General features: G+C 27.9%; 3 protein-coding genes across 5 annotated transcripts; all 3 read right to left on the reverse strand.

Annotated features, from left to right (window-relative positions):
* Positions 1–1,063: 1,063 nt before the first annotated feature.
* On the reverse strand, positions 1,064–8,118 carry LOC122514886 (splicing factor 3B subunit 3). 3 transcript variants are annotated; one of them, XM_043631999.1, is made up of 13 exons: positions 7,950–8,116; positions 7,174–7,654; positions 6,807–6,979; positions 6,216–6,712; positions 5,969–6,134; positions 5,584–5,752; positions 4,727–4,878; positions 4,312–4,467; positions 3,719–4,013; positions 2,953–3,619; positions 2,758–2,874; positions 2,173–2,551; positions 1,064–2,088 (listed from the first exon to the last, which is right to left on the reverse strand). In XM_043631999.1, the coding sequence occupies exons 2-13, from the start codon at positions 7,568–7,570 to the stop codon at positions 1,600–1,602; spliced, it is 3,657 nt and encodes a 1,218-aa protein (XP_043487934.1). In that variant the 5' UTR covers positions 7,571–7,654; positions 7,950–8,116; the 3' UTR covers positions 1,064–1,599. The 3 variants fall into 3 exon arrangements, with proteins under 3 accessions (XP_043487934.1, XP_043487951.1, XP_043487943.1); XM_043632016.1 differs by lacking the exons at positions 1,064–2,088; positions 2,173–2,551; positions 2,758–2,874; ... (2 more) ...; positions 4,312–4,467; positions 4,727–4,878 and adding an exon at positions 5,058–5,105 and having other exon boundaries at positions 7,950–8,118; XM_043632008.1 differs by lacking the exons at positions 1,064–2,088; positions 2,173–2,551; positions 2,758–2,874; ... (2 more) ...; positions 4,312–4,467; positions 4,727–4,878 and adding an exon at positions 5,058–5,118 and having other exon boundaries at positions 7,950–8,118.
* Positions 8,119–9,401: 1,283 nt separating this feature from the next.
* Positions 9,402–15,347, reverse strand: LOC122515481 (ATP-citrate synthase). Its single transcript, XM_043632854.1, is given in 12 exon segments — positions 9,402–9,831; positions 9,910–10,327; positions 10,423–10,728; positions 10,811–11,330; positions 11,401–11,706; positions 11,708–11,724; positions 11,819–12,254; positions 12,341–12,659; positions 12,786–13,096; positions 13,191–13,384; positions 13,485–13,839; positions 15,323–15,347. Coding segments are annotated over 11 exon segments (3,261 nt in total). The 5' UTR covers positions 13,827–13,839; positions 15,323–15,347; the 3' UTR covers positions 9,402–9,739.
* A 6,469-nt stretch (positions 15,348–21,816) lies between these two features.
* Positions 21,817–23,928, reverse strand: LOC122516020 (serine/threonine-protein kinase 16). Its single transcript, XM_043633504.1, has 6 exons — positions 23,589–23,928; positions 23,091–23,325; positions 22,797–23,001; positions 22,564–22,718; positions 22,352–22,486; positions 21,817–22,275 (listed from the first exon to the last, which is right to left on the reverse strand). Exons 1-6 carry the CDS (start codon positions 23,696–23,698, stop codon positions 22,159–22,161), a joined length of 957 nt encoding a protein of 318 aa, XP_043489439.1. The 5' UTR covers positions 23,699–23,928; the 3' UTR covers positions 21,817–22,158.
* Between the last annotated feature and the right edge of the window lie 450 nt (positions 23,929–24,378).

The raw sequence follows: 24,378 nt of genomic DNA on the forward strand, positions 1-24,378 counted from the left end.
GGATGTTGCTTCATTTCTTCTTGCCCACGCATTGTGTTTGAATGATTGGAAACGTGATTGAATGAAAATTATTAAATATTAAATAAAAAATTATTAAATATTTTTCTGGTGATGTGATATAAGCTGTAGTTGGATATATGTAAGTATAAGGTATTATAGAATATATATAATGAAACTCAAAATTTCATTAATTTAATATCCTTGTTCTTTATTTCGTAAAATTTGTTTGCAATCCAAAATAACGTAAAAAATTAATTATCAAGTTTTACAAAAAATGAATTATTTAAAAATATCACCAACAAAAAATTGAAATTGCAACAATGAAACATGTAATTTATATGATACTACGTATTTATTAATATTGTATATGAAATTGTGTGTATAAAAATTATGATGATTATAGTTAACTGATAATTATTTATAAGGACTTTAAGATGTTACAAGGTATTATAATATGCTAGTGGATGAAATTTTCAGATATGGTTACCTATTTATCTTTAATGAGTTTATTGTATAAAATTTTAATATTGTGTATAATTAGCTACTAAAAGTTCACTAAATTAATAATCGTAATCAGTAATTACTAGTGTTGAAAACTTGTATATCATCGATTATTAATGGTAAATTTGTCACAATTTTTATTGCACAAGTGATATACATATTACTTTCAAATTGTTTTACGATATCAATATGTAAAGTAGTTGTAATATTTGTTTGAATGTAACCGTATTAAAAATTACAATATTATAGACACATTTGTTTTACGTATATTAGCAAAACTCTTATAATGAAACAAATCACTAGGTATATAATTAACATTAAAGATTATTTATTATCTTAAGTTGACAAAAAAGTGGTAATTATTAACTTTAGCCTCATGTATACAAAATATTAAACTTGAAATAATACGCATATAGCATTACATAATATAAATTTAGATAGGTCTCTATAACTTAAAAAAAAGAAATATGAAATTGCTAGTCATTTAAAAAATACAATAAAAATAAATAATTATATATTTGATATAGATTCACGTTAATTAAATTTTATGAAATATTCAAAGTAGAGTATTTAATAAAATTTATTGACTTTTATAATTAAGTCTGTAAAGGCAATATTTTAATGTCCAGGATTTGTATTTGTTTCAAGAGCCAAATACATCGAAATTTCTTCGACTTATTATTAAATATTTTCTTTTTTAGTAAATCAAAAAACAAATCTATTTTTGTTATAAAAAACGAACGAAAATATTTAACTTTTGATCTTTTTTTAAATCGTATACTATTTGTACAATTTCAAAACACGCTGGATATAACTTAATAGTAAATTATAAATTATAATATTATAACGTCACTCGCCAAAAATTTAATGCCTTAATGCATTCATAAATTTAATACATTTTTGTAGTTATTTGATTGCAATGTGGATATAAATTAAAATTATTATTCGAGCTATATAGATGTCAAGAAATAATTTGTTTGAAAATAAAAATCTATCAACTTACATCCAATAATTATTCCAATGATTATTTGTGAACAATCAAAATAGAGATGAATATATATATATATATATATGTACGAATATTATAAAATATCTATTCTAGAAAGCGTAACGTGTACGTATATCCTCTAATTTTTTTGACACCTCGGACGGTGTTCTTTCAAGATCACCCGCAATACTTTTCTGTTTTGAAGGTTCAATCGAGTTGAATTGTTCACAAAGATCACCGTCTATAACATTTTTCACAGGATAATAATACGATCTGAAAGAAAGATGATCTCTTCCACAAAGCGGTGGATGTTCCGAACGCATGTGCATCTCGAGATGTTGAAAGAAATCATGATCTTCATGACTGGTAAAAGGCACAAGTACTCCTACTGTGCCATTTAATGTTGTGTAAACTAAACTTTCAGATCCACCAGGAATAAGAGTAGCTTTTTGCAAAGACATAACAGTTTCACCAACATGGAAACACGCGACAGTATCAGCTTTTTGACTGGCACCATTTAATAAACCTCTGTCCCATAGTGCTTTATTACCAGTAGGATCCTCATCAACATCATCGTTAATGCCACTAGCAAGTCGTATCTATAAAAAGAAATATCATGCTTATTATAATATTTGTATTTTAATAACAAATGTTTATATTAACTTTATAAAGCGTTAATTTACCACTGCAATGTTTCCAAACTTATCAGCAGTAGCCACAGTATCATAATCTAGTACACAAGTTGCTGTGATCCACCTTGGGTGTGTATCATCAGCAAAAACGATTAATTGATTTTCTTGTCGCTTATATCTAACAGCATAAACTGATTCTTGTACGTCACTAACATATATGCGTTGCCCGACAGCATTGATGGAAACAACAGCATTTGGAATGTGCTTGTTTTCACATTTGCGTAATAATTTCTTTTTACCCATGTCATAAAGGCGTAGCATTCTGCCGACACCAACCAACACTCGCCCTTGATATGGACAAATTGCTAATGGAACTTCATCCAAGACAGTCTTATGTAGTAACTCCACGCTTTTACAATCCGCATTAACTCTGAAGAAAAAAAAATACAGTTTTTAAGAACATATTACGATATAGGAGGATAGTACCAAAAAATGTATAATTGTATATCAGAACTGCAGGAATATCATCAAAAAATACAGATATTGTATTTATCATCATATGTATATATATGTATATTACATATACATTATATATATATATAACCAAAAATAGAATAATGAAGAGGTTACACTAACTTGTAAGTATAAAGAAAGCCTCCATTGCTGACTCTTGGATTAAGTTGAAATTCTTTTGCAACACCGACTATGAGGAACAACTGATCACCTTGATTACTAAATTTAACCAAACCTAAGCTGTAACAAAAAATAGTAATACATATTAAACTCTTTTCTTTTATATATTTAATAATAAATTTAAATATAATAAATTACCATAATGCAGCCAGATTTTGTTCTAATCTATGCACTTCGAAGGTATGTCCAGATGTAGGTGCTATAATTCTTACAAGCGATGCCCAAAGACCAGGTCCAGCTCTTGGTGCACCAAAAACAGTTTCATTAGGTTCTTCCGATAAAAAGGCTTCTGCCAATTCTCTGGCAACTGCAGCTTCCTCGGCACCCGCTGCTTCTTGCATTTCTTCTGCCATTTGTAACCTTCTTTGCTGTTTAGTTTCTTCTGTATATGCATTATGTTCAGTCTCTATGATAGCTATATGCGCAGAATTGACGTGAATAGCAAATTTCCTTGGAGTATATTCTAATGGAAAACTGACTTGATTGAATACTGCTCCTAATTTTTCTAGAGCCAAAATTCGAAGTGTATTTGTTGATATAGCAACGATACCCTCTGGACATTGTTCAGAACTGAAGCCAGAGGCAAATTCTAAGCTTTCGTAAGATAAAGGCGTCAAATGAAAACGATTTTGATAATAATAACTAAGCCATGATCTGCTACTCATAGCTAACACGGCTTGATTACCCTGCATTTTAATTCTAAATAGTTTCACAGGTCGTGATCCTAAATATCGAGTACGCGTATCCGCAAGATCTCCAGAAATAGGATCTAATACGGTCCTTAATAAAACACCATTTTGCAAACCTAAAGAAAGACATTAATATTATAATTTTTTATTACTTAAATTGCTTAAATATATATATGATCATGTTTTTCTTATAAAAATACTTCTCTTTTTTATACCTATATTTAAATAAAGGCTGAATTGTTGTTGCGGTGCTGCATCTTCAGAATTATCAGTTTCTTTAACACCCATTTCTACGATACATAAACTTTCAGCTGCTGCAGGTAGAGCTTGCATACTTCTAGGTGCTAAGCAATCTGATGGATCCAATGAAATAATTCTTACAGTATTGTCTTGAAGACCAACAGCTAAAAACCATGAACGTTGCTCTCCAACAGCCACATTTCCAAGCGCCATACACATTACTTCTGATGGCATCTTCTTTCTTTCTGTATATTCATTAAGTTGTCCAGTCTAAAAAATTTATAAATCATAATTAACGTTTATACTTTTATGCAAATTAGAAATGTCCACTTTTCTACAAATCCACATTGAATATACGATAATAGTGCTTGTTAGAAAAGTGATTTAATTTCCGCACTGTGTACATCTCTGACGTATTTAAGACCATTCAAAGAGAACAATGGTGCGTTAATATGAACATATTTTATACTAGAATTAGTAACGTTTTATTTATATATATATTATATATATTATTATATACATATATATGCATGTTATAATTATTATTAAGAAAGAATTTAATACATACAGGATCCATTTCAAAGTAGACCAATTCTCCACCAGTAAGAGCTATTACCACTTGGCGCTGATTCACTGCACATTTCACGATCGTTTTCTTACCCGGTGCTTTCCATTCATTGACGCGTTTGTCGGCTCTAATATGACGAATACCATCTGGATATACCTACAAGAAATACACAGAAATTCTTATACTATTTATGAATATATAAGATATATTAATCTATAATTTCTCTTCAAACATTTATGTTTTTGTTGGACGGTTAATACCAAGAACATTCAGTAGTCTCTAAATGTTCCAACAATGCCGTTAGTCCTAATTTTATTCTCGCACCAGAAAAAGACGACCGGCACGTGGTAAACCAGGTGCCGGAGATACCTTAGTGCAGTTAAAAAATATTTACACTAATATGAAAAATATTTACCTGTACTAAAGCATCTTCTCCCAAAGCAGAACAACTGAGCGTAGGAGTAGTGCCAAGAAAGCCAGAATCTGTCACTTCTTCAACAGTTTCTCCGATACTAAGCACAAGAGTAGCATTCACGAAGGACACTATGATGTATGCATCATATTCCTCTGCAATCAAAATCAAAGAGATAATCTAGATTATGAAATAAAATTATGTTACTGAATGAATATTGAAGCGATTAATATCTTCAATCGTGGTTGTGCACGCTCTTCTTTATGGCACACAAAGAGTGGATGGGCTATTGGAGCAAATCAACTCTCATCCGTGCCAGATCAAAGCCCTTACCTTTTGGTCATTCTGTGTTCTGTGGCTCAACCATTAGCGTGCAGGCAGCCTGTAAGAGAGAACTGGTGTTTGATAAGAGTGTATCAAGACACCAGGTTTATTAATATCGTTTACTTAAATTTTCTTTTAGTATTTACTTTTATTTACATTATCAAATTCGCAATACTAACGTTGATACATCTGTCCTTTATCTTTGTTCAAATAAGTTATTAATTTTTCATGATTCTATATGCAAAATAATAGTAATAGAAATATTTCTATAACCATTCCAGTTATGATATCTATCTATATACATTTATTTTATATCATAGGAATACAGATAATAAAAAGAAAGAATTTAGAATTATAAATTTAAAAGATTATTTTGCATAAATGAAGAAATCATAACTGAAAATGTTAAAAAATAAAATAAAGTGTGTCTAGATTTAAAAAGTGAAAATATAATTGTAAAAACCTATCTCATTGATAGATAAGCAATAAATAGCAACATGCAAAGAAATCGTAAATCAATTTATTCATAGACTGACCATCAACTCTTCTTTTAACAGTCCACACTGCGTTTGGATTGCCAGGAAGTTCACTGACTGCCATTTCTGATACTTCCAAACCATGACGCAATACACGAAAAGTAGATCGCGGTCCTCTGCCACATGATATGAACAATTGTGGAGTGTCTTCATTAGCTAAATCAGCAACCTGAGAAATAATAATTCTATATAATTAATCAGAATTCTTTTAAAAAGTATTAATAAAAGTTTGTCATTCTTAGGTTTCACTTCAATTTGTAAATACAAATTAAAGGCGACTAAGAATATTTTTATTTCGCACCATTCCACAGAGAAGAGACAATTATTATGTCACTTCTCTACTTAATGGTGCATGTATAAATTATATAAGAAATTATTTATTAACCTGGCAAGCCATAATAGGTGATAAACTGTCCATTTCATCAACTAATACTAGATTACGAAGTGGTCTGGGTGCAAAGAAAAATGTATCTCCTTCTTCTAAAGGCATTGCAGAACTAAATTCTGGTTCATCATCGTCATCTCCAAGATGAGCAATTTGATAAAGATAACTAAAAAGAATATATTTTTTATTACAATATTCATTATAAATGTTAGTTCAAAATCTTCGAACATAGCAAGTTATTACTTACTGATTTCCAAATTCAGATGCAACAAATAAGAATCCTGTTTTTAATACGCACATGCTTGTTGCTACAGGTACAGTATCAAAATATTTTAATTTTATTTCAGTAACCATATCTTCGTCAGTTTCTAAAGTAATTTTGAAGATATCTCCTTGTTCAGTTTGTGCCAAAAAGAAGAACATACTTTTTGTTTTATGTGTCGCAGAACATACAAATATCATGCCTCTTTCTGGATCATCGAGATCATTTCTTCTTCTTGGTATAGGACAACGAATATCATGCTGATCACCTAAATTCTTATAAGTTAAATAATTCTCAGAACAAATAAGCACACCACTGGGACCATCATTACCACCTGGGACAGACACTAAAAAATTAGCATGTTCTTCTAATGGTTCACTATATTTACGAACAACATGATTTAATCCAAGATCAAGTTCATATAGAGTTAATGTTTGTTGTGTTTTAACAGCTGCATCTCCTGTAGGATCACTATCTGCTTCCTATAAATAAAAGATTATAAGGTATAAAATTATATTTAAATATTTAACTATTTTTACTGATATTAATTATTTTTAAAATAATACATATACATACCTCATAATCAATTTCTAAACAAGCAAACATAGGATTTTCAAAACCAACATCTACACCAACTGTATGATATACCAATGTATTACTTTTATGTGCTTCTAAAGGAGAAGAAATAGTGAGACGGGCTTCGGGATCTCTGTTTAAAATATATACAAGCTTTTGTTTTTCAATGGCACCTACAAAATTAATTGCAAATTAGTTTTTCCTAATATATAATTTTACATTAAAAATTTTAAATGCAAAATACCATCATTAAAAATTGTTGTAATCAATGTTATTCAGGTGAAACACGGATTAAAAATGTAATCATTTGGGTACAATATAATATACGTGTAATAGTTTATAAACTGATAATATCTATATTATATACCTATCATAACAGCTCTGCCTTTTGGATCTATCGCTAAATATTGTCCAGGAACAATTCGTCTACAACCACTTTTGCCAAATGTTTCTTGATGCACTTTTTCAAAAATATTTTTAGCAGAAATATATTCTAAAATAACTATGCGTCCTGAATCAGAACCTATAACTATATAATCTTTTGTTCCGCCTGTAAGTCTAAAGGCCATTAATGATCTTATAATTCCAAAAACTTCAACAGTTAGTAATGTATGAACTTTTCCAGTGTTAGGATCTGGTCTTAAAAGTTCTAAGGACTTTCCACGTGAAACGAGGATTTCTTGCATTTTGCTTCCAGAAAAGTTACCATGTACGGCATGTGTAATGCCTGTAGCACGTTGTAATGTTAAGTTGTAGAGAAACATTGTTCCGGTTAGTTTCTATTAAGGTATGTGTTCAAAAGATGCAAATTTTCTTATATTTACAAAGAACCATATCAGCTTCCCATCCTGAAATATTATATATGATACAAATTAAATAATAATCAACAAAACGTTGTATCTTATGCATTTAGTTTATATTTTATAAAATAGAACAAAAAAATCTTAATATTTTAAACTTCACTGTAGAAATAATAAAAATATATTGTATATATATTTAACTTAGAATATTATTATATTTCATTAATATTTACGTTTATACTAATATACTCTATATTTCTCAAATAATTTCTAAAAAGTAACATACAGAGTAAAAATAAAATAGTATATATGTAATATAATATATAAATAATTAAAATTTTACCTTTTATACGAAAATATACCGAAGGCATTTGTCGATGCTGCAAGATCTTTTAATCTTATAGGTTCGATACCATACCACTTCTTCGCAAGCTGTAACGGAAATAGAGTTATATGGACGACTTTTAGACTCAACGTAGCATCAAACGCTTTTCTCCGTAGTGCCCTCTAGTTAATTAAAATTATGATTACGCGTTTCAAACATTTCTAATATTAATCGGAGTATTATTTAGTATAGTAATTATGATTTTTTCAAAATTTATTAAATTTATACTTAAGTTACTAATATTAATATATTTATATTTATATATTAAGCTATTATTTTTTTATAGAATTTTATAACAAAGGCTTACGTAGTAGTACTGTGATTGGTGGATTTTGTTGCAACGTATCTATTAGTACATACCTATTATTACAAAAATAGTAGATGGCGCTGTAGATAGTGTTTTTTTTTTATATTCTTTGTGAAACTTATGCGTATATAATGTGTGTGTGTGTGTGTATGTGTATGAGCGTTAAAGCGTGAAATATGTTAATTCATGAAATGACTCGCTAACCCTCAAATAACTATATTGATCTGTTTAAACACAGGCATCGTGTATTTAAATATGAAAGAAAGCAGTATTACATACTTCAATTACATATAACCTCGTTATTTTCTGAAACTACTAGTTTCAATATATAATAAAATTATTTTTGTTTTCCGAAAACGCCAATATGTATATATACATTGTATATAGAACTGATCATATTTTAATTAATCTTCAAATGCAATTAATCTAAAATAATAAAGTATGTTTGGAATAATAAAAGAAACTGTTAGCAATATCAATATTCAAATCTTAATTTTTTTTTTATAAAATAAATGTAAATAATTTCTTTCTCTATTTCAGAATGTAGATACTGTTATACATAATTGAAGACCAAATCATAAGATGATTTAATATATATATTTGGTTCTTTTATTTTTTTACTAATCTTTTGAATTGTTTACAATATTAATTATTGAAAGAATATTAGAACATATCATGTAACAATCACTTTCGTGTTGATTATTAACAAAATAATTTTTAACAGAGATTTGTGATGCTAAAAACTTAAAAATAAGACATACATAAATATTATACACATATTTACTATCTTTTCCATATATGAATTGCGAAAGACCCTCTGTTATCTTGTGCACATAATTATACATATAATATATATATAGTACCTTTCTGACAAAAGACTTTATCATAATGAGAATGAACAAATTTATGCATATGTTTATTAAACTAAATAAGGCATTTTGTGCAGTTTCAGATAAATGAATAAACATGCCTAAAAAAATTAATATATATATATATATATGTATGTATATACCACAAAATGTGCACGTATGTCTTTAATTAGAATCGAAAATGCAAATTATGGAATGTTTCATGGAGTTTTTAAATATATTAAACATTATAAATGCAAGAAATAACCATAAATTTTCACTTATTATAATTTTTCTCATACAACCTGAAATGGATTCGTAAGGGCTCACTAAGATCTCTTTGTGAAACCTTGGTTGCTAGTTCTTTAAAAGATCTTTGTGGTTGCTAGTTTCATTAAAACATAACACATTGCTGTTACAGAGTATTTTTCACGTCACTAGATAATAAATTTTCATTTAAGTGAATGTGATATCGATCAAGGGTCGGTACTCCTATTGCAAGAAAATAATTATAAAGAGCGCAATTGTTGTTACAAACATTGGTGATTCATTATATTTTTCTTTAGTGATGAATGATCACACAATGAGATAGTTTAATTATATTGTTCTGGTAAAACATAAGAAATATCATCCCATGGATGGCGATAAAGTCCTTGTTTCAATCTCTTCTGATCCATGTAATGGCCTATAATTGTTATATAATTAAATTATTGTTCATATTACGAATTTTACTTATGTCATAATAGAAAATTATTAACATTACCTATGAAACCTATACTTCTGCCAAGTACAAAAAGACTGTTTATAGCTCCAATTTCGATGTATTCTTCCGCTTCTTCTCTCGTGAAACTTCCACTGTTTCTTAACATGTCAACAAATGCACATGCTATGATACCATCGACATTAAGAATTAGATTAGGCTTTTTACTCGTAGTTATTTTTTCAACTTCCAATGCATATTCCACTAATGGTTTAGCTGGGAAGTTCTCCAAAACAAATTCTTTGATAAGCTTAACTCGCATATCTGGATTATTTATAGATTTTATACGATGTCCAATACCCATTATAAGTTTGCCTTTTTTACGAGTATTATTTACAAATTCTTGAGGATGCAGACCAGCATCATAGGCTTCGGAAAACATTCGAGCAGCTCCATCCAGAGCTCCACCGAAACGATCACCCTGTTTTATTTAATCAAAAATATTTCTTATATAAAAGATAATTATATTTTTATAATATTTACATTATTTTATTAGTAATTATTGTTATTACTTACTATAGTAAGGAGGCCAGAAACAAGAGAACTAACTAAATCTTTGCCTGCTCTTGCACATACAATAGTATTGTGAGCACCTGAGACTGCTGGTCCATGATCCGCAGTTAACATGAGCGACATTTCCAAAAATTTACAGTAAGTAATGGGTAAACAACGTTGGAACCATAAAAGGGAAACAACACCACCGATTCCCACATTTTGTTTCAAAACTTCTGTGACGGGCATTCCAGCATATAAAAGTTCATGACCACGTTCATCACATATGGATGTCATAAATGATGCTGGTTTTCGAATTAAACCAAGTTCCTACATTAATAGAAAATTCAATAAAAATTTATTGAATTATTTGATTATTTGACTTTTTATATTGCAACATTAAAAATTTTACCCTAGCCCAATTGTAATCCATAGGTACTGTCGGTGGTGGAACCTCTGGTGCTGGAACGATCGTTCCATTCTTAACGAGTTTTTGATAAACAGTCTGAATGAGATCACCAAGATCATCAAAGCCATCAGGAACATAAGCACCAACTGCTTTCAAAGCAGCATTTTTAGCCGATGCTGTTTCTACATTACTGTTGGCAATGGAACCGGCATGTCCGAATTGTACTTCAGAAGTAAACATACTCGCACAAGTGCCGATACACCAAGCGATCAACGGTTTAGTGATTTTTTTAGATTTAATTGCTTCGCATACTTCATATTCTTCGATGCCACCTACTTCACCGAGAAGTACAATAAGCTTAACATCGGGATTACTTTGATACCGCATGATATGATCCATGAATGTGGTGCCTGGATATCGATCACCTCCAATCGCAACACCCTCCAATACACCGTTGGATGCTTTGGAAATGATGTTGTTCAATTCATTGGACATACCGCCAGAGCGAGAAACATATGCAACACTAAAAATAATTGTTTCAATAATATTCTAATAGACATATAATTGTACGATATATTAATATCTGAAATTACCTTCCAGGTCTGTACAATTTACTATGAAGAATATTATCTGTCATACCGCCGGTATTACCGATTTTAAAACAACCTGGTTTAACACCACCGACTGTAGCCGGCCCAATAATTGTCACATTTTTTTGTTGTGCTAATAAAATAATTTTCCTAGTCATATTCTCAGGTATACCTTCCGCAATAATTGCTATTGTTCTAATTTGCGGAAATTGTAATGTCTCAACTGTACTATCGTATGCAGATCTTAATGAGGCAAATGTTATCATGACGTCAGCATCGTTATGTTTCGTCATCGCATCTTTCATTTTTGTACACGGGTATGAGAACCTGGTAGAAAAGAAAAGATATTTTTAAATGATTAAAAGAGAATAAATATCATTAATTCCAATATAGCATTAGTAAAGTAGTTCGCAAAGCTTACTTCTTTATGACCCCAATAAAACTTCTGTTTGTGGTCTCCCGTGAATGGATATACCATAGCAGCTACGGATGGCTCTGATCTTCGACAAACGAAGTCAAAATCTAACATAGTTTGGACGGCTCTGGTTTGCATTCCCCAAATAATAGCTTTAGTTTTATTAGTAAATAATTGTTTTGGTTTTAAACCGTCTACAGTGTCGCTTATTTGTAATTTTATTTGTTCCGTGACAGGAGTAGATGTAGTACTTTTTGAAGGAGCAGAAGGTCCAACATCTTGACCCGAAGGTAACAAGAAATTTGCAGTTGAAAATTCTTGAGCTTCTGGATCAGGAATTGGTTTTTTTCCTAAAGCCATAGCACATATAGCTGTCATATGTGTTTCTGGACCAAATACATGAACTGGAATACCCAAACGTCTTCCTACTTCGCGTATAATTCTACAAAATAAGTGACCATATTTTCAATAAGTTCGAATAATCGAAGTAAATTAGAACAGGCGATCATATAACAAACAGGTATCTACCTTAGGCCTTCTTGATAATTAGGCCCTGCTCTTCTAACGAATATTTTTATATTATGTTCCACGAGTTTAGGCTGATATCCTTGAAGTGCTGATACGATTCCTTTAAACGTTGCTGCTACATTCGTAAAATTAGCTATTCCTCCACCGATGATTAACACTTTTCCTTCTGCGCGTTTTTCCTTTGTCATTAGACTCAAAATAGTTTTGGCATATTCGTACGTTTGTTGCTCCGTAGGTGCACCCGAATATTCACCGTAATTTGCCAATTCATTGGCCGCACCCAAATCGCAAATCGTATCAGAATATATCACTGAAGCGCCTAAAAGATTTGAAATCTCAGTATAGTTCACCAACATGTGAGAAATAGGAAAAGGCAGCGACTTGACAATCACAATTTGGCTAGAATGAGCCTGATTAAATGACACTGGTGTACACTTCTACTGACCACCACCAGCGACCATTGTCCATATACGTCCATTTGGGTTTAAAATAGTCAATTTCAGACTAGCTCCAGATTTAGCATCTAAGTCTGCTATGTAGGCCTCTTCAGGATATGCATCCCGTCCAAAAGGAGGTGGATAATCGATTTCACCCCAATCTGGTTTGCATATGAAATCGGCGGCTGTGTCTAACTTAGCAGCGAGATCCAATATATAAATTTCATCATTTGTTACTACTAATGGATTTATTTCTAAATAAGTAAAACATAAATTGACATAAAATTTGTAGAGAGCTTCTACGAAGGTTGCGATCGTTCTGAAACAAAATATTCAAATATTATTGTGATTGTGATTTATGAATGGCTATTCTATTATTTATTTGTTATTTATTTACGATCAAAGACACTTACTCTTGCTGTTCATCCATCACATTTACTAACAGTTTATTTATAAGTGTGATACGATCTGGTAATTCACTATCCACTGGAATATCTAGTTTCAAAGCCTTAGAGTCAACGTCCCCTATATCAACACCTCCCTCATGATGAAATAATATTGAATCGGCTTTCCGATGAGAAAATATGCAAACATAATATTCTTCTTTCTATAATATTAATTAACAAATATATCATATATTAGAATATAATTTAAATCCGGATTTTATAAATTAATAAATGCTTAAAATGACATAATATAAAACTTACTGGTTTGTGAGGGACAAAAGGCTCAATGATAAACGTCTTAAGCTTTCCTATTGCCTTTTCTACTTGCTGTTCTTTGTTCATTCGTTCGTCGATCCATTTCTTTACAGTATTTAAGTCAGCATTGACTTTTATCAGACCTAATTTCCCACGGCGTTTGATTAGTTGATCCGGTTTTACAACCAGCTTCTCCGTTTTTAACCATGGATGATCAGCAACGAGATCAGCCCAATTTGTTTTCTCTGTGACGGTCACAAAACGCAATTTTACAGCTTGCGTACCCGAAGGAAGCTTACGATTGATGAGGTCTTTCCCTGTTGCCTCACGAATTGCTTTTGCCGACATGTCTCACCGATTTCTGTTATTAAAAAAAAGTTTGGAATTTTTAAATGAAATTTAAAAAAAAAAAAAAATTTCAGTTTGATTTAGAAATCTATGTAAATAATTTAATATTTTTTTAACATGTATAATAAATTACTTAAATGAATTGATATTTTCAAAATGGGAAAAGATAATGTTGATTAATTTAAACTAACTTGTTCAAAATTAACAAGTGATGTAAAAAGTTTGACTTACATTTGCAAAATATATATATATATATACATACGTATCGTTAATATCATTTCCAAGAACATGTTACACCATTTAACATCGTTGCTTTTTAAAACTTATAATTAATATAAAATTTCGCAAATGATGTAAAGAAAAAGGACGTTCAATTGTTGTTGTATCAATAACACAAACAATTATGTTTTTTTTTTATAGATAATAACATTGTACACAGATTAATTTCTGTATTTTTTCATCGTACATTTCGTATTTATTAATTGTCCGAAACTTCGCTTACCGCAAACGTTTTGAATTCAAATAATTTCAGATAATTAACTTTCGACTTTCATTTATATAATTAAGCGACAAAATTTGTACTTTCTTATTATAAATATCACTTATTATTTTTTCTATAATTATTTTTCTTTTCTTTTTACTACGGTATTGGATCATCAATATCATAAGTTAAAGGAATAAAAAAATATAGAAACCATTTTTACGTAACTTTAAATCAATACAAATTGTAAATAATTTAAAAATGAATTAAACATTTATAACGAATTATAATAAGTTCACAGTTTTTCAATAGAAATATTATTTGCATAGGTGAATTTTTACAACGTGGGCAATGAAATAGAAGAAAAACCGTTTGCAAAGTATCACATTTCCATAGCATAAATAAACTTTTTCGTGCTACATTTTAAAAATAACCGAAAACGAAAAGATTGATTCCAAGCATAAAATTCCATATTGTAAGTAATATACTAGAGACAATAGCACGCGTTACGTAAATATGCTGATATTTACTTTTTCAAAAGGACTCCTAAGTTCAACATCTTACAACAATATAATTGCTATATCGAATAGTTAACGAATGCATAATTGGTAATACTTTAAAATAAAGTATTTGATATTTAAATAAGTCAGAATAAGAATATATGAATTAATAACACATTTACAAAGGCTAATGAAAAATCGTTGTTAAAGAAAATGAAGAAAAAAGAAGGAAGTAACAATATTTAAAACAAAACAGAAAATATTTAAACAGTCGGTTGAAAGTCTAAAGCATGAATAATCGAAAAAAAGCCGACTCACGTTATTTCGTTATTAGTAGTACATATTTGATATTTTATAAATAGTCTTTTGTCTTTAATAAAGATCGAAGCAAATAATCATGTAACGATAAGAATACGAAAAACAAACTAATAATAAAATTAAATAAGAATAAGGGGTTGTTATTGAAGGAAAATTTGAAAAATAAAGAACAAACTTTTAATATAAAAAATACTCACAAAAACACTCACGTAAAGAATCTAATATTATCTATTTTGGCCTTGTAAATCGATAAATAATTTATTCTCCGTTATTTCTTTCCTTTCACCGTGTTATTTTTTTTATTTAAATTGTTTCCTACGTGTACAGTGAATGTAAAAACGAGTTCTACTTCTTTGAAGGCTCCTGACTGACTGAACGCGAGTCGTACATTTTACGTGTGGCGCCACTTTTTGCTAACGCACTTTCGATACCACGTGATAAACGCTTTTTTCTTTCGAAAGATTCTTCTCTTTATTTTCTAATTTTGTGTTCTTCTAGATTTTTCTTCTTTCGTGGTTTACTCCTCGCAAAGTTAATTTAAATAAATAAATGAACAAAATATACAAGATGTAAAACATATATAAATTAATTTAAAATATACGTTATTTTTATGTCATGATAATTATGAAAAAGATTAAAATTATAATATCTGTTGTAACGAGATAAATAAACTTCATATAAATAATTTGTTTCGTAATTTTCTTTTGTAATTATATGTGAAGTTTTCGTATAAGATTTATGAATAAATTTTTAAAACAATAGTAAACACACACACACGATTAATCTCGAATATTTCGAAAAGGAAAAAGACGAATAATTTATTAGAAATTATTTGTATTTTTCTTATGGTTTTTGGTGCCCCCGTTAAAATGTTACCATTTAGATTTAACATGCGATAGATTCATTTTTGAAAATGCCGGCCACGAAAAAAGCATGTGCGCAAGTTATTATGATATAAGAAATATCGTAAGACATCGTATGATGTGTTTGCTGTAATCTCTTATCTTTATTTAAAAACGACAACCAATAGATTGGCAAAAACCTCGACCTCATGATCACATGGTTCAACCTGTGTATTTTCTCGTACTGTTTGATTTGTACTTCTCTCATTCTTTAAAATCACCTCTAAAAATTGTTTATATTCAGATTTTTTTTTATTTAAAATATGCTTTGTGTATTACATTAACTGATTACGTAATTTTACGACAACGTAAGCAGAGTTTAATTAATGAGCATGCAATTTAACATATAATACGAAATGGTTCTTGCGTTTATTTTAATTACCGGTCAATTTTTTGTCATTTATTCGAATACCATATACTTATTTCGCTTTCATTTCTATATACAGAGAATTTCTATAACTTATATTTTATATGTCGATGAAATAATAAAATTTAGATGAATAATAAAATTAGTAAATAGCTTTCTTCTTTTTTTTCCCTTATCTAAAGTTATATAACGTTAAGCTTATAACATCATTTTTATGAGTATAATTATACTATAAATAATGTAAGTTATATTTATAAGAAATATTAAATATTTCGAATATTAAAGAAATAGTCTTCTAAGAAATAATTTTTTAATGAAAAGAACAAATACTTAAAATATATATATATATATATATATATATATATATATATATATATATTTATATTATACCAATATATATTTATATATTGGTATAAATGTATAGTTTCAAATTTATAAAAGGTTAATGTGATTTGATTAATTGGTCATCGACCAGTAGCTGTGAAAATTTGTATATGTTCGTAGTATGACGTACATGACTTTTCGAGACCTTCCTTTTTAGCTGATATATACTTCCGATCGATAGATATTCTTAAGCTTATCCATGTTTTGATGAACAAAAAAAAAGTTCAAGAAATGTAAAAATAATTTGATTTTTCACGCTATACAATATTTACGAGAAAAAAATAAAAAGAAGAAGAATAGGAAGGAAGGAGAGAGAGAGAAAGAGAGAGAAATGAATACAAGAAATAGCATAAGGTCACAGTTGTTCATTGTCATTAAAAAACGTGTGACTAATTCATGACTTTTATGTGATATTTTGAATCACAAACGCATGTTAACTTCACGTAATTAATGAAGTATTTTTAAGTTTGATTAATATTCTTGTTTAAAAAGAAAAAGTTAAATTTTTACATTTTTTTATATTAAAGTTATATATGAAATGAAATGAAGAAATACAGATACGAAGAATAAATGTTTTTTTTAAAATGAAGAATAAATAGTTTTTATGTAATAATATTATCGTAATGGATATCGAAATTATTGTACTATAAAAACAAAATAAAACAAAAAAATCCGATTTCTCTAAGAAAATAATTCGATTTTTGAATTTAGTATTACAGTTTGTAATTTTACAATAAAAACCATTATTTGTAGTGTTTGAACGTTTTTTCATTTTCTCATTTTTTATGCGAATATTCAAATGCAGGTACAAAAAGTGTTTGAATTATGTATTCATATCGAAAACTAGAAAATATAATTTTCAATGGCAATTGCTTGATAATTACATAACATATTTAACCCTTTCGCTACGAGCGGTGACTATAGTCATCCAACGTTTGACTACCGCCATGTACGAGCGGTGACTATAGTCACCCAACGGTTTTTCATATTATTAAATAAATATTTTATTGATGAATTTTTTATTTGTGCTCATTTTTTAAGCATTTCTTTCCTACGAGCGACTACACTCGCTCTGCGAAAAAAGTCCGAAAAAAATCCGAAAAAATCCGAAAATATCCGAAAAAAATTTAGAAAACCACAAGTGTATACACTTGACACGGCGGCTCGTTCAGTGAGAGTAGCACGGCGAAGAATCCGTCCGTAGCGAAAGGATTAACAGTCATGGGAAATTTTTCACTGTTATATTATTTATAAGGTGTGAAACTTTTCCACACTACTATAACTTATTTGAAAATAATGTTTAGTTTAACGTTCTAATCGTAAGACTTAAGATATGGACTATAGGTTAAAATTATTTTATCATGTACAAAAATTTAAAAATATTCAGAATAAATAAAGAAAAATATGGCCAGACTTTTATTTTCGTTGTCAAAATAAATCGATTTCATTAGAAATCTTACTACAGAATAGGGAAAAAATTTACAACGTGATTATAAAATATTAAAATTTTATTTTAATTAGCCTTATCGAAATAGCTATCTTTGCTTTTAGTACTGGCTTTATGTACTCTCTTGGCATCTTAAGTAACAACTTCTGCAATCTTGTGAAAGTAATTTGGTTTAAGAAATTAATAATATTGAATTATAAACGCGGTCAAAAAAATATATAATCAATACATATATTGAAAATACTTTTTGCAAAAATAAAATTTTATTGATGGATAACAAATTCAGATTGAACATAACTATGAATTTTGTTGAACAAGCATTGACTCCCTATATAAATATTAATAAGATCGTAAAATAATTTTCCAGTAGCGTACACATATTATACATATCGATAATTGTGTGCTAATATAAGTCAAAAAATAGAAAAGATTCACTATATAACTTATTTGATAATATAACTAATTGTAATAGAAAATAAATCATAAAATTAATTTTTCTTATTTTCTGACTTATGTTAGTTCACTGTCATAATTATCGACACGTTTGAAAAATATATCTTGATAACTGAAGCATCAGTTTTATTGTCTAGTTCAACGATATATTTGAGCAAGGTCTTGACCTCCCTAAAATAATAAATGTGAAGATGTCAGTGAAAAAAATGTCAAGTAGATTGTAGTAGAAAGAATAAAGACAAGATATTTGGGACAGAGTACTATCATATTTTAACTTGTCGATGCAAAACAATATTATTTACTCATAAATAAAATTATTTCTGACAAAAAGTATCATACTCCTGCAGAATAGGATCATTTATAATGATCAAAATTAGTCCTACACAATTTCTTTTTTTTTCCTTAGGATATTTGTTTCAAATTTGTTCCACGTACCTTTGGTTTCGTAATCAAGAGTAAATTCAATTGATTTTAAACATTGTGCGAAATTCTAAATCAAAAATAACGCAATGATTTAAGTTTTCCATGGAGAAGTGCCAAAAAAGTAAATAGACTTAACTTTTATTTCATTTAAAACAATTGATACTGTATAATTACATCAACGATTTATAAAATTTGTTAATAACATCGGAAGATTAAATTTGAATTTCCAAAAAAAAATTTTAAAACAAAGAAGAATATAAATTATGTAAAACATAATTTATCGATGATAAATTAATTCAATGATGATAAAATAATATTCCATTTATAATATTTCGAAGGTTCTTAGAAACATTTTTTTTCGAAATATTTCTATTTTAATACTTTAATACGATTAGTACATATCATTGTTTCTGATATAAGTAAATAACGTAAGAAAAAACTGTATGTACTTATTTACAACATCTTATTTATAATTCAAGAATTCGAAAGTGTAAAAGAAAAAAAGAATTATACAAAGTATTAGCATTTGCAATGTCATGATCAGTAGTAATATTGATTAATTTTCTCAAACATTTAACCACAATTCGATTAGGTACTAATATACGTATATAATTTTGAGATCATAAATAGATACACACGTTAACAGGATGCTGAATTATATATATTTAATTCATATATCCGTTTTGAAGAAAAACGAAAGAAAACATAAAAGGAAGGACATTCTGATATATATAATTTAATTAATTTATTCTTATATTTAAAACTATGATTACAACTTGTTTCTAAGAAAGAATACTTCATATAAAAATATTGTATCTTAATTAATTATGCGAGTAATAATTATGATATTGGACTAAGTAAAAAAATTGAAAAATTTTATTTTACGATTTATTTTATATTATAATATTTATTTATTATAATTTTTCCAATTTGTGTGTATTTTATTTGATTCACTCTCATAATTACTATACTATCTAATTATGTCTACTGTTAACTTTTATTGAATTTAATCTTTCCAATTTGTTTTTTAACAATAAATTTAAATCAATTTAGAAGTATATATAGTAATAAGGAAGTAAATATGGCATATGAAACTAAAAAAATTATACCAATTATCTGATAAGAAATATTGTTCTTATTTTCATTAGTAAACTACAAGTTTCACAATATCTGATAACTTTTATTGTTAGAATAGTAATAGAACAAATAGTGTAACTATGACTTTAATAGTAAACAATATATAATTATACTCCATATTTTAGTTACAAGATTATAGTATACTCAATTGTACATACAGGAATTATCTACGCGCGAGCACAATTAATATTTCTTATTTATTTATTTAAATTTACGCAAAATAATATACAAATGTCTTGACCAAATAATATGACATGTCAACTGTCAATATCTCGTTAATACATTCAAACCTTGTTCGAACAAAACCTTATTTTTAATTACTTTCCTAATTTTTCTGTGTTCATTAACTATGATATATATATATTGAAAGGTTTAAATTAAAATAATTAAATATTGAATTTTTAGCTAACATATCGCACTTCAAATAGAGGTTAATTGTACTTGAATGATCGTATTTTATAAATAAAATCTCGTAAAATAGTCAAATAATTAGTATAATAATCAGAATATACATGAATTGCATAAAGGACACGAAAAAATGAATAATGTTGGTTTATCATTTTGATTAATAATATAATCCAAACCGACTCATTGATTTTATAAATAGGGTTAGGAAACGTTTTGATGGATAATAGAAAAAGAATTAAATGATATTACTTACAGGTTACAATTAATATCGATGAGTATAAACATGCAGTAGATATTAAATAGAACTCTTCAACGCGAGAGACAGCGAGAAAATACGTTCTTTCTTCAAGAAGTGCTTACTTCAAAAAAAATTATTTTAAACTGTTTCTTTCTTTTCTTTCTTTCTTTCTCTATCCCTCTTTTTCTATCTACGACAACGCTGCCACAACGCCGACATTCGAGTAAACTTCACGCCATTTCGTGTATGCGTGACCTCGAAAATCTTGTTTGACTTAAAATTCTTCGAATCATTTTAGCAACAATGTTATAAGATGAATGAATATTACTATACATATTTTTATTAAATATTATTAATCATAGAAAATATATATGAATAAGATTTTTTTTTATACTTTTCTGATTCGATTGGTAACACTTAAATCATTATGATGCAACTATGTATGTCATGACAACGTCATATCGTACGATCCTTCTTATTGATCGAATAACCGGAATCGATATCAAACGTATCGAATCGAAAAAGTGGATCGTAAAAAATTGTTAACGGCATTTATACAAATTATGCTTACTTATAAATTAAATTTTTTAAATCTTGATAAAAGAAGGTAATATATACAGAAAATACGAGATAATTACGTAGTAATTTTTAATGTGTCATATATTAAAGCACTTGCACTTAAAAAAAGTTCATTTTTTGTAATTACATATATATTAAAAACAGAATATATATATATTTATTGCGAAATTACATTGAATAATAATGTATACATTTATAAATATCTATTTTTTTGTTATAATAATAAACTAAAGAAATAATATATGATTTATTTTTTCCTAATTACTATTTCTTTTAAAATAATACCACCTTTATAATAATATTTAATCATATAGTGATAACAGATAGAGATAATTTCTTAAATAGTTTCTATATAATTATAGTCTCTGATCACTTGTAAAAATGTAATATGAAAGTTATTTGTTCGTTATTTAACAGTTTTATAAAAGCATTATAAATGCATATTTATATATTCTGGACGTTTTAATTTTTAAAATTCTTCTCATTGAAAATAATTTTAGCATAATCTATCCATGAGTATATTGATTAATTATTTACGAAAAATTATATTATATTTCGTTTAGCATATAAAAATCTATCACTGTTCTATTCACATTGTTCATCATTATAAGTTTTTTGAATTTTATAACAAAAACATGTATGTTTCTGCATTTATCTAAAGCAGAATTATATCTAATCTGTCAATCATTATAAAATTACACTCTATCTTCGAATTTTGTTATAGTATCGTGTACATTTTCTATTACAGTATATATATAAGGCCGCTGCATTGGATTAACTTTTAAAATAGAGAGAATTAAATTTTGCATATCCTAAAAAGTAAAATTTAACATTATTATGAAATCTGTTAAATTATTATATGATAGATAAAAATGTTCACACACATACTTCATTATAGGGTGCTTCTTCCGGAAATGTAATATTTGCACTTATAACAGCGAGTGCCACGCTATCTCCTCTTTCATAAACATTGTCAAATGGAGATTTGAAATAGCATAAGGCATATAGAATACATCCTAGGGACTAAAAGAAATAATGATGAAAGTTTACTTACTTTTTTATAAGTAAGTTAATTATCTAACTAGCTATATAAACATTACCCAAATATCTGTTCGTTCATCAATCATACAGTAGCTTTCAACATTGAATAGCTCTGGTGCTCTATATGGCATCGAACATCTTTCAGCTGCTATATCTTGCAATGTTTGAGCTTCTTGATTACCACAAACTTTAACCCTCGCTGGTGCTACAGATCCTAAAATATTATTTCATTATGTAACATTATATGATAGTTTCGTTCTTAATTTTTGTTATATATTTTATTTTTTAGTACCTAAATCCATTATAATAGGCATATTTTGATCATTTAAAACTATATTTGCAGTCTTCAGATCTCTATGCGCAAGAGGATCTGGCTTCGCCTCATGGAAAGCTTGTACACCCTCACATATTTGTAAAAAGGTAATTAAAATATCTATGGGATTCATATAATCATTATTTTTAGCTCGTCTTTCTAATTCATGTGCTAATGTACCTCTCTGTAAATGGAGTTAAAGAAATAATGATTAATGTGTGTGTGGTAAATATGTATAAAATAATATTTTTTTAATAAATAATATAAACTTACATAATAATAAGGTAATACAAGTAGTACTTCACTAGTTGAATTGACAACAGGATCTGCTGTTCCCCTGTGTGTAGAATCAATACATTCTATAACATTTGGATGCTTTACGAGATGATGATATTCTATTTCTTTCATTGCTAAACGTTGGTCTTCTGATCCATGACAAACAATCTTTTTAATCGCATATTTTCTATGTGTTATATTATCTTCTACTAAAAGTACTGTACTAAATCCACTGTAATTGAAATACACATTTTATTATAATAACATTTTTATTTTTGTTTTAATGTAGAAAAAAAAATTATTCTCTTATTTTGAGGTTATACATAATTTTCATATATATATATATATATATATATATATATATATATATATATATAAACAAAAGAAAACATTATTAAAAATTATAAGTAATATTTATGAAGTTATTATACAAATCACATACAAAAAAAGACTTAAATTTAATCAATAATTAAAGATCAAAGTAGTCTAACTTACCCTTCTCCCAGATGTTCGCGAACCGTATAGTTTTTCGTATTTACAGTAATAGTTTCCTTGGCGCAAAGACATCCCATTTTCCAAATAAAACTCAGGTCAAAGTTGTTCATTGTTAATGATATACAAAAATCCAGGAAACAAATTATTCATTCGGCACATATTCCTTTTTCATTAACATGTAAATATTATGACACACATCACAGATATTTGCACTACTTGCAACATACGAAGTTAGGTAAGGTTAGAACATTTAAAGGGAATCTTTATAATTTAAAAACTTTAAATTGAGAATTATAATAAACTTTTGTTAATGACGAAATCTAGAAGCAAATAATAAATATGACAATAAAAATAAATATATTATTACATATTTATGCGAGTACGTTATTATATATTTTATTAATATTATAATACAATTACTTTCTTACTAATTATATTTATATACAAATATTTATCTACTATGTAACTTTTCAATTCTGTAGGTTCTTATCTACTGCTTATTTAATTATTGATAAATATTTTTCTTTATCTTATTTTATTATAAAGAAAAGACTAAAATAGAATAAGATAACGCGGTCTTGAAAATCTTACTTTTTTCTGTAAATTAACATCAGAGCTAACGGCAGTCAATAATAATCTAAAGTGTCGGTAAATAGAACACGTTGCTTCTTCGATAAATTAAATTTTCAAATTGATAAAATATGATCATATCGAACTATCAAATGAAATATTTGATCATAAAAGAGATGTTTGTTAGAAACAAGACTTTAAAGATTATTATTATAAAAGT

The sequence above is a fragment of the Polistes fuscatus genome, unplaced genomic scaffold (genome assembly GCF_010416935.1).
Source record: "Polistes fuscatus isolate 324 unplaced genomic scaffold, CU_Pfus_HIC Scaffold1, whole genome shotgun sequence".
NCBI lineage: Eukaryota > Metazoa > Arthropoda > Insecta > Hymenoptera > Vespidae > Polistes > Polistes fuscatus.

Coding starts and splice junctions, on each gene's coding strand:
- LOC122514886 (XM_043631999.1), bottom strand. CDS start 7,570: ATGTTTCTCTACAACTTAACATTACAACGTGCTACAGGCATTACACAT. Junction 4,468..4,726: donor GAGAAGATGCTTTAGTACAG/GTAAATATTTTT, acceptor TATTTCTTGTAG/GTATATCCAGATGGTATTCG. Junction 2,875..2,952: donor CAAAATCTGGCTGCATTATG/GTAATTTATTAT, acceptor TTTTTGTTACAG/CTTAGGTTTGGTTAAATTTA.
- LOC122516020 (XM_043633504.1), bottom strand. CDS start 23,698: ATGAACAACTTTGACCTGAGTTTTATTTGGAAAATGGGATGTCTTTGC. Junction 23,326..23,588: donor CGCGAACATCTGGGAGAAGG/GTAAGTTAGACT, acceptor TTTCAATTACAG/TGGATTTAGTACAGTACTTT. Junction 22,487..22,563: donor ATGAACGAACAGATATTTGG/GTAATGTTTATA, acceptor TATTTCTTTTAG/TCCCTAGGATGTATTCTATA.